General features: G+C 34.4%; 1 protein-coding gene across 1 annotated transcript; it reads right to left on the bottom strand.

The window, feature by feature from the left end:
* Window positions 1–1,896: 1,896 nt before the first annotated feature.
* Window positions 1,897–9,364, bottom strand: LOC132713216 (E3 ubiquitin-protein ligase rnf146-like). The gene is made up of 2 exons (XM_060695708.1): window positions 9,117–9,364; window positions 1,897–3,843 (listed from the first exon to the last, which is right to left on the bottom strand). Exons 1-2 carry the CDS (start codon window positions 9,241–9,243, stop codon window positions 2,744–2,746), a joined length of 1,227 nt encoding a protein of 408 aa, XP_060551691.1. The 5' UTR covers window positions 9,244–9,364; the 3' UTR covers window positions 1,897–2,743.
* Between the last annotated feature and the right edge of the window lie 423 nt (window positions 9,365–9,787).

Raw genomic sequence — 9,787 nt, 5'->3', positions numbered from 1 at the left:
GCAGGCTGGCCTAGCTCTTTCAGACTACACAGCTGTGCAGACTGGCCTAGGTCTATCTGACTACACAGATGTACAGGCTGGCCTAGCTCTATCAGACTACACAGGATTGCAGACTAGCCAAGGTCTATCAGACTACATGGGTGAGCAGGCTGGTCTAACTCTGTCAGACTACATGGGTGTGCAGGCTGGCCTAGCTCTATCAGGCTACATGGGTGTGCAGGCTGGCTTAGCTCTATCTGACTACACGGGTATGCAGACTGGCCTAGCTCTATCAGACTACATGGGTGTGCAGGCTGGCCTAGCTCTGTCAAATTACATGGGTGTACAGGCTGGCATAGCTCTGTCAGACTACACGGGTGTGAAGGCTGGCCTAGCCCTCTACTGATGGCAAGGGCTAATCATGCTTTGTTCCAGAATGTTAACCAGTTAAATGATTAATTACACAATTAAATTAACATATATATTGTAGTGATAAGTTATCAAATTATTTATCAAATTATCAGAACAGAAGAACAGAAACAAGAGGGCCATGATGGCCCTGAGATCGCTCACCTGTATATAGGCCCCTGGAGCGGGGCCAGTTTAAACCCCAGAGCTTTTATATGAACAAACTTGGAAGACACCCATTAGAAGATGTTTCATGATGTTAAGTTTTTTACTACACACATATAATGAAAAACAATGATATTTCCCCCCCCCCCCCCCACTTTGGCAGGGCCAATTTTAACCCAAGGGCTTTTATTTGAACAAACTTGGTAGACACCAACAAAAAAGATGTTTCCTGCTTAAAATCTAACCTCGAGCTCATTGGGTTTTTTAAAAGAAGATTTTTTTAAGTTTTTACTATACACATATAGTTAAAAACAATGACACCTCTGGGGCTTAGCCAGTTTTTAACCCAGGGCTTTTATTTGAACAAACTTTGTAGACACTTACAAGAAGATGTTTCATGCTTAATATCTAAACTCTAGCTATTTGGGTTTTTTTCAAGAAGATTTTTAAAGTCTTTGCCATACATATATAAGAAAATCAATGACCCCCGGGGGCGGGGCCATTTTTTGACCCCAGAGCTTTTATTTGAACAAACTTTGTAGACACTCACTAGAAGATGTTTCATGCTTAATATCTAAACTCTAGCTATTTGGGTTTTTTCAAAGAAGATTTTTTAAGTTTTTGCTATACACATATAAGGAAAATCAATGACCCCTGGGGGCCAATTTTGACCCAGGGCTTTTATTTGAAACAAACTTTGTAGACACCCATTAGAACATGTTTCATGCTAAATATCTTAGCTCTAGCTCTTTGGGTTCTTTAAAAGTAGATTTTTTAAGTTTTTACCATATGCATATAGGGAAAATCAATGACCACCTGGGGCGGACCAATTTTCATCCCAGGGCTTTTATTTGAACAAACTTTGTAGACACCCATTAGAACATGTTTCATGCTAAATATCTTAGCTCTAGCTCTTTGGGTTCTTAAAAAGAAGATTTTTAAAGTTTTTACTATATGCATATAGGGAAAATCAATGACCCCCCTGGGGCAGGGCCAATTTTCACCCCAGGGCTTTTATTTGAACAAACTTGGTAGACACTCACTAGAAGATGTTTCATGCCAAATATCTAAGCTCTAGCTCTTTGGGTTCTTTAAAAGTAGATTTTTTAAGTTTTTTACTATATGCATATAGGGAAAATCAATGACCACCTGGGGCGGGACCAATTTTCACCCCAGGGCTTTTATTTGAACAAACTTTGTAGACACCCATTAGAACATGTTTCATGCTAAATATCTTAGCTCTAGCTCTTTGGGTTCTTTAAAAGAAGATTTTTAAAGTTTTTACTATATGCATATAGGGAAAAATCAATGACCCTTCTGGGGCAGGGCCAATTTTCACCCCAGGGCTTTTTATTTGAACAAACTTGGTAGACACTCACTAGAAGATGTTTCATGCCAAATATCTAAGCTCTAGCTCTTTGGGTTTTTTAAAAGAAGATATGTAAAGTTTTTTTCTTTCGGTTGCCATGGCAACCAGAGTTCTGCATGGAATTAAATTCTTTGAACAATTTTTAAAGGTGACCACCAAAAGGAACATTCCTGTGAAGTTTGAATGAAATTGGCTTAGTGGTTTATGAGGAGATGTCATTTAAAGTAAAAGTTTACGGACGGACGGACGACGGACGGACGGCGGACGAAAAGTGATCACAAAAGCTCACCCTGTCACTTTGTGACAGGTGAGCTAAAAATAGCACTTATATTCACATGACATAAACTTTAAATAATAAAGAAAAAGATTATTGAGCAAAAAAAGTAAATAAAATATCATTCATTCAACCAGTAAAATAACTCGAAAATGATCTTTTCTATCAAGACCCAAAAAACATTTTATTACAATTTCATATGTTTGCGTAAACACACAGATATCCCATTCCAGAATTTATTGATTCTCTTGAACGTAAATCTTGCAAAATTCATTATATTTTCTTAAACTTTGGATGCAATTTGACAGTTGTCCATGAATTTTTCAGCATGATTTTGTGTCTTCTAATATAAGAACATATAGCCTCAATTGAGACTCCATATATTGATCAAATTATATAAATTACAGCAGCTACTCCTTTCTGCCATCGTTGTATTTCATTTTGCATTAGACAATAGCAAATCTTGAAATACATTTAAATTTGCATAACCATCTATGACAAAAACACATAGTTAATAATAAATTAAAGGATTTTTTTCCTAGAATTGTTTACAGGTAAGTTTCATATCTACCAGTATCAGGATTTCTAGTTTGCCTTGGCACGGTCGGCACGGCTAAATCTTCTTCATCATCCTGACCACTCGGTACATGGTTTAAAGGGACTTGGTGATCGGGACAATGTTGCTGTGTAAGATTGGCCTGAGCCATTGAATCTGTTGACGAGTTACTAGAATTAAGATGTATAGAATCCTGTTGCTGGTCAAAATCTTGCTGGTCATCTGACGGAGTAAAATCACCGTCATATGGATCAGCTGGGTAACGATAGCGAAACTGATCTTGAGCATCAACGGATGGGGAATTTCTGGAAGAACTATTAGAATTAATATGCAGGTGTTGAAGGTGTAAACTAAGGTCTTCTTGTGAGCCTGACAAACTGCCTGGTTGACTATCTGCTGGGGTCATTGGTGTCTGAGGTGTATTGTTAGGTGCTGGTGGGGTAAGATATGTATCATCACCAGCTGAAGGGTTACCATCTACTGCGTGTTGAAGTGTTAGTGAAGGGTTTGTACTTGTAGTTGAATCATTATTACTGCTAGTTAATGTAGAACCTCCATTAGGTACTGTCTGATTTGCTTCCCCTCCATCTCCACTTGGTCTGACTGATTCATCACCATGAAACTTAAGACCAGCAATTCCTTTAATACCGGGGACATTACGCAAGTCTCTCCTTATTCGCCTTCGTCTAGTTTGATCATTACGACGAAATTGTCTCATATTTTCCAAATCAATTACATACAAGAACCCAGCAATAAGTAGCTCAAACATTTTATCTCCTTGTTTGTAGCGATTTTCAAGTTCTAGACTTGTGCGCTCATCATATTGCCACCATCCATTCCTACCTTCATAAAACCATTGGTAACCTTCATCAAAAATAGACAATGATTTTTCTTTTATTTCATTCTCACATAATAATTTAGGATCATTAAAGAAGTCTGAAGGAATTTCTTGTCTACATAATGCACATCTTTTACTTCTATTGGCAACACCTTTAACACAGAGAAAGCAGAAGATATGCCTACACGGTAGCTGTACAGGGAAACTGGCACCTTGTAGACACACTGGACACTCAAATTCTGGTACAACTGGCTCTGAAAATATAAATGTAAAACATAAAAATTAAATTGCTTGATTTTAAATTCATATTAAAGCATTCCCCACACAATTTTTTTAACAAGAGCTTGTGATAGGACAGCCTGCTTGGGGACGTTACTTTCTTCATTGCTTGATGGTAAAACAAGATAATGTAGGATTTTCTGAGTTCAAAATGGGGGCCATAATTAAATGTTCAAAATCAAATTCCGATTAATAGTTGTTATGGGCCTTGGTCAGTGACCTCCTATTTTACTCTCAAACAAGTGAGAAGTTTCGACCAGTTCCCTTCAGTATATTTGGAGATATCAACTTGCATACAAAAGTTTAGCCAAAGTGTGACGTAGTCGCCTGGGTAAGTACAATTATTCTCCTCATTTTTCGAAGAATCAAGCTAAAAATTATTTCCCATTTTTATCTTTTAACTTTTTTTAATACATTGGGTTATTAAACATGTATTGGAGTTTTTAAACCTGAAGTGTTGAAATGTTTTAGAGCAAAATGCATCTGTTACAGACAGAGATTTAATGATAAACAGAAAGTTTGTCATACCATTAAGTTGTCAAACTTACATTTTACTGGGATGCTACATATTATCGGACAAAATATGATGTTTTTTATCTGTAACTTTTTATTTAAAATAATAAAAAAGAAGGGGAATTTTTTTAACCCAAAATATTTTGGGGGTTTCTTAATACACGTTAAACATTTCCTTTATTAAACATGAAAAATTAAACATTAGACCATAATAGAAATGTTCTTTAAAGTAGGTCATTTTAAGAGGGGAAAAAAACGGTGTAGAAAAACTCGATTTAAAAAGACATTGTGTTTTAAAAATTTTTTTAAAATCTTTTTAAAATTTAAAAATTAAAACTTTAAAAAAATCAGGATGGGGAAAATACTTTCTATTGAAAGGGGAAGGTTAAGATATTTTGAAAAACCCCCGGGATGTCACTTGAAAAAGACCGGCAGCCATGCGTTTATTTAAGAGGCCCCATATAAAAGGGGGTAATTGAAAAATTAAAAATATTAACTCAATTAACATAATTTTTTCTTCATGAAACCTGAAAAGTATGAAAAATTTTGAATTCAAAAGGAAAATTTGTTTTTTTGTCCCTACAGTTTTTCCCTTTTTTTCATTTTAGCATGTTTCAAAAACCCTAAAGTCCCCATTTTATTTTCATTTTCATATAGACTTTCCTCCCATGGACGTAACCCGTTTTCCTTATATTTTTTTAAGTTGCATTTCTTTGTAAAAGACAACAACGAGATACTGTTTGGACTAAATTAAAAATACTTTTTTATCATTAAAATATGTTTTGATTGTCTCTTCAGATAACATTGAGAAGAATTAAAAGTAAAACCTATCTAAAATAACCCATTAATGGCCTCCATATTCGGGCCTGCACAGAACAGATTTCCCCCGCATGACCAGGTCATGAAATAACTAGTAAACAAAAGGCATGTAGTAAATAAAGAACTGAATCAACAATATTTTATCTGAGAGTGGTTTTGTTGTTATTTACTTTGAAAATAGAAAAGTGTGTTCGATTCAGACTGTATGATTTTTTAATCGAAGCAAAAAATAAAGCACTATTCGGCAGGAATAGCTTTTGTCCGGTAAACTGAATGTCCAGTAAATATGAAGGATCCCAGTATAGTATATGTTGAGAACATTTCGTCAATGGGCCAAACAAATTGTCCATAAACAATATTTTTATATTCCGCTTTTCATTTTTTTAATTGGAGAAATCAATTTAATCATAAAAATTGGATACTCCTACTTTGCACTTTAAAATAATAACATTTAAAGGGTATGAAAGATGTATAATCCAATCAGACAAATATTATACAACTTCAATCATATTCATAAAGAGGTGTGATAATCCAAATACTATTAATCAAGACACTCAAGTTTATCACTGTACTTACACGGTCCGAAAAATATAAGTTATATGATATCATATAGGAATATCTCATTTTTACATTATTTCACTGGGCAATTTTGCAATAACTATAAACAAAATTGATCAAGTTTACCTTAATCAAGACAAATAAAAAGCAAGATGGTCTATGTATCTCAGTTGGGTGTCAAACCCACTTATAACTTTGATGGAATTTTTTGATAATAAAACATAATAGGTGACAGGTTTGGGGACATGTTGGCTAAGGGATGAGTGACCTAAAATAACACAAGTTGACTACGGGACAAGTTGACTTAAGGTCAAGTCTATCTTATCTTATCTTATCCTATCCCCTCGTGGGAAAGTAGTCATGTCTGCACATCAAAATCGCAAGAAAGGGTTGTTTAAAGAGGATACATGTAAAAGAAGAATGTTTAAAAATGTTAATAGGATAATATGTTCAATGCTAGCTATGGCTGCAATGCACTGCTCTGGGGTAGGGAGTAGGGAAACTGCAGGGGGTAGGTTGTTCCAAATGGTATAGTCCTTGGAAAGAAGGAAGAATTTATAACAGTCTGAAGTTAATGTAAATGGTGTGAAGTTAAGGAAATGGGTGTCACATATTTTCTTTCTATGGGGATTGTATTCAAACCATGGTGCATCTTATAGAAAAAAGGAAAACCTAGCATCTTATGCGTCTGAGTTCTCTTTTCAAAGCTTAAGGGAATAAGCATGCCCATGAAGCTAAAGGTCTGACCATAATCTACAATGTATCTTGATCCATCGACCCTCTCTCTTCTTTTGGATATTTTCAATTTGATCTATTTGTATAGTAGAACCCCACTAATGAGACTACTTGTGGATCTGAAGAGAAATGTGGTCTTAATAGTATGGTGGTTTTAAGTTCCTATTGTCTCTAAAAGTAATGTTGGCATCAATTGACATCTTTTGGGGTGAAACCAATGAAAAAGTGATTTGCAATTTGAAGTATTATCTATAGCATGCAGGTAAAAAAGACATAATTGAACATTTACTTTATTGATATTTAAGTTCAACATTTTCTTTTAAAAAAAAAATTCTTTTTGTTTTCATTTCTTTTTCACTATAAAATAGCCTTAATAACTCATTTCGGAATGATAATGAAATATCATCAGTATAGCATTAAAAACAGGTTTTCAATTGAAAGTAAGCAGAATTTGCAAAAGAAAAACAAACCGCTAAACTTAATTTCAATTAGAAAATATTGTTAACATTTCATCACAGACATTGATTGTTGCAAATAATCTTTTGTTACCATTCAATAAAGAAACGTTACATAGTATTAGATAATCTGCCGAATTTCATACCAGGGCCGGCAAAATCTCAGAAAATTGTACTTGTCCACGGACAAGTAACCTAAGAAATTTACTTGTCCGTACTCAATGTTCACTTGTCCGTATTTATATTTAATATTTACTGCAAATGTCAATAAAAAGAGCAATATGATTATGAACTTCTTTCAATTTTATTAAACATTCTATGCCATATGTTTAATAATATAATATATTATGATTGTAATATAATATATTTATAAAATGTTAACGGCAGTAAGATTAAAGTAGAACGACAGTGATGGACAAATTGTGTATATTTTACTGGAAGGAGCATTGGTCTTTTGCCAGCACTTTTCAGTTTTTCTTGCACCCAAATTGCTCTAAAATATTTTCTTCATTGTTTTGCACTCTGGTATCATTTTCTTATTTATTCACTCCTTATTTCTATTCATCTATATAATATTCATTTCAATGATTTGAATCCTTTTTAAAAAATCATATGTACTCTTGAGTTAGATTTGTCAAATTGATGACATCTGGCTTTTTTTAACGATATAATTATGATTTGCCTCAAATGTAATATCATATACGTACGTATATACGCTTGGTTGCAGCGGATGAATTGTGAAAATTTTGACATCATTACCATCGGCGACGATGAAACTGACATGTATACATTAACACCAGTATTAGACATTCAAAAACAAAGGCATTTTCACAAGAAATCTTTACATAAAATAAATTATAAAATGACTTTGTCCACATAAATTCAAGCAGTCAAATTGCCGATATGAGCGTAAATATTCCCGAATGACCTGGAAAAGCTATACTGTACAATGTATTTAAATTTCATTCTACACAGTGGTATTTCAAAGACAATTGTTGCGAGATTGATGCTGTGTCCGCTATCTAAACAATAAATGCGATTGAAAAGACCACAGCTACCAATTCAATTTTATGGCAGAACCCCGTTGCTACCGAAAATATTTTATTGCAGAGGCTAAGTCGGCAGTCATAAACCAAAACAAACATGTACCCTCAATTATTAGTTAATTGCCACGCGCATGCAGTAACTGCATGACGTAAGGAAAACCCCAAGCCTGGTTGGTCGCTATTTATGTAAACACTTAAAATAGTAACACCCTAATATGCACGGAATGCCCTCATGACAGACACCACACTTCACACGCTAGTTTTCGTATTAAATGTGTGATTTTCCTTCTGATTTAGATCTATTAGAAAAGAACTAGATTTTTTTCTTCAGAATTCCTCTTTTAGCCGCCGAAATTTACTTGTCCACGGACAAGTAAACTGCATAATTTTACTTGCCCGGACCTACAATTTTACGACTCGGGCAACTCGGACAATTGATTTTGCCGGCCCTGTCATACCTATCAATTAGAAACAACCAAAACCTGTTCTTGATGCTGTAAAAACACAGGCCAATGATACAACTCTCCATTTAGCAGTTTCAAACATCAGATGGGAATAACAAGTATTTTCTGTATCATATTGTTTAATTAACATTTTCATTTTTAGCAGTGTTTCCGTCTTATTATTTAACAAACAATAACATGTAATAATACTAATATCCCAATAATTGGTCAATTATCACCTGCCTAATGTTCAACTTGACGCTGTTATTAATAAATTCATTAAAAAAAAACATTTTAAAGTTGTAAACTGCATTTATAAGTATATGCATACATTTATAATGATTTTTAAAGGATAAAAAGAAATATCAATATTTTATTATTTTTTAAATCTTGATCACTGTCCACCTCGTCTCTATTCATGGTCCGCCCTGTCCCTAAATATGGTCCCCATGTCCAAACATAAGGTCCACCCTTGTACGGTCCGCCCTGTCTCAAGGTCCACCCTGTCCGTAATGTGGGCCAAATTCACTCTTTGGGCATGTAAGATCACTTTATCAGTATCACACCAGTTCGAATTCAGGAACATGAAAAAGTATCTAACTTATGGAAATCTAATACTCTACAAGTCAAACTTAGTCATGATTTAATCATGCAGAATAATTAATAGATAGTTATTTACCAAGCAACTCTGTTGGCAGAGGCTCATTTTTGACAACCTTCATGCCAGCCCTTGAAGATTTTGCCATGTTGTCATCGCTACTGTCCTTACCAGATGCGTCAGTTGCATCTTTTTGATGCTTGCTCATAATCTTATAGGTTTATATGTTTACTTTAAGCGGAATTTTTTGCAAATATTATTGAAGTAAACAAATCACACAAGGAAGCAAACTCCTTCCTTCCAAGAATTCTTACAAAAGCTGTAGTTTCGAATTTTAAACATTCATGAATAATTTTTATAACAATTAATTTTACGATATAATGAAATTCAGAATAAGTATTTTTTTGATAATGGAGTATTTACTGATAACAAAATATATCAAACATGTTGTCAATAAATACGAGTATGCGTAAAGAATCATTATCGGCAAAGATGGCGGAGTTCGATCTCACCACGCGGATGGGCCAATATTTGGACCGACATCTGGTCTTCCCTTTACTGGAATTTCTTTCGGTAAAGGAGGTATGTTCCTTATATCATAATATATGGGTTTTCGGTAAAATCTTACAAATCCTTACTTAATGATTGTTTCTTTTAGTTGCCATATTTTGACACGCTGAAGTCTACTACTTTTCGGATATAACCACAGGGGGCCCACACAGTGTTTGGATGGTATATACTGCTTGATTGTG

Source organism: Ruditapes philippinarum, unplaced genomic scaffold (assembly GCF_026571515.1).
Source record: "Ruditapes philippinarum isolate M1 unplaced genomic scaffold, ASM2657151v2 ctg2449_1_1_1_1, whole genome shotgun sequence".
Lineage (NCBI taxonomy): Eukaryota > Metazoa > Mollusca > Bivalvia > Venerida > Veneridae > Ruditapes > Ruditapes philippinarum.
This window is presented reverse-complemented; position numbering and strand designations above follow the sequence as displayed.

Excerpts from the sequence above, each read along its gene's own strand:
- LOC132713216 (XM_060695708.1), bottom strand. The coding sequence starts at position 9,243 with ATGAGCAAGCATCAAAAAGATGCAACTGACGCATCTGGTAAGGACAGT. Across the intron at positions 3,844-9,116 it reads TCTGCCAACAGAGTTGCTTG|AGCCAGTTGTACCAGAATTT; the intron begins GTAAATAACTAT and ends TTATATTTTCAG.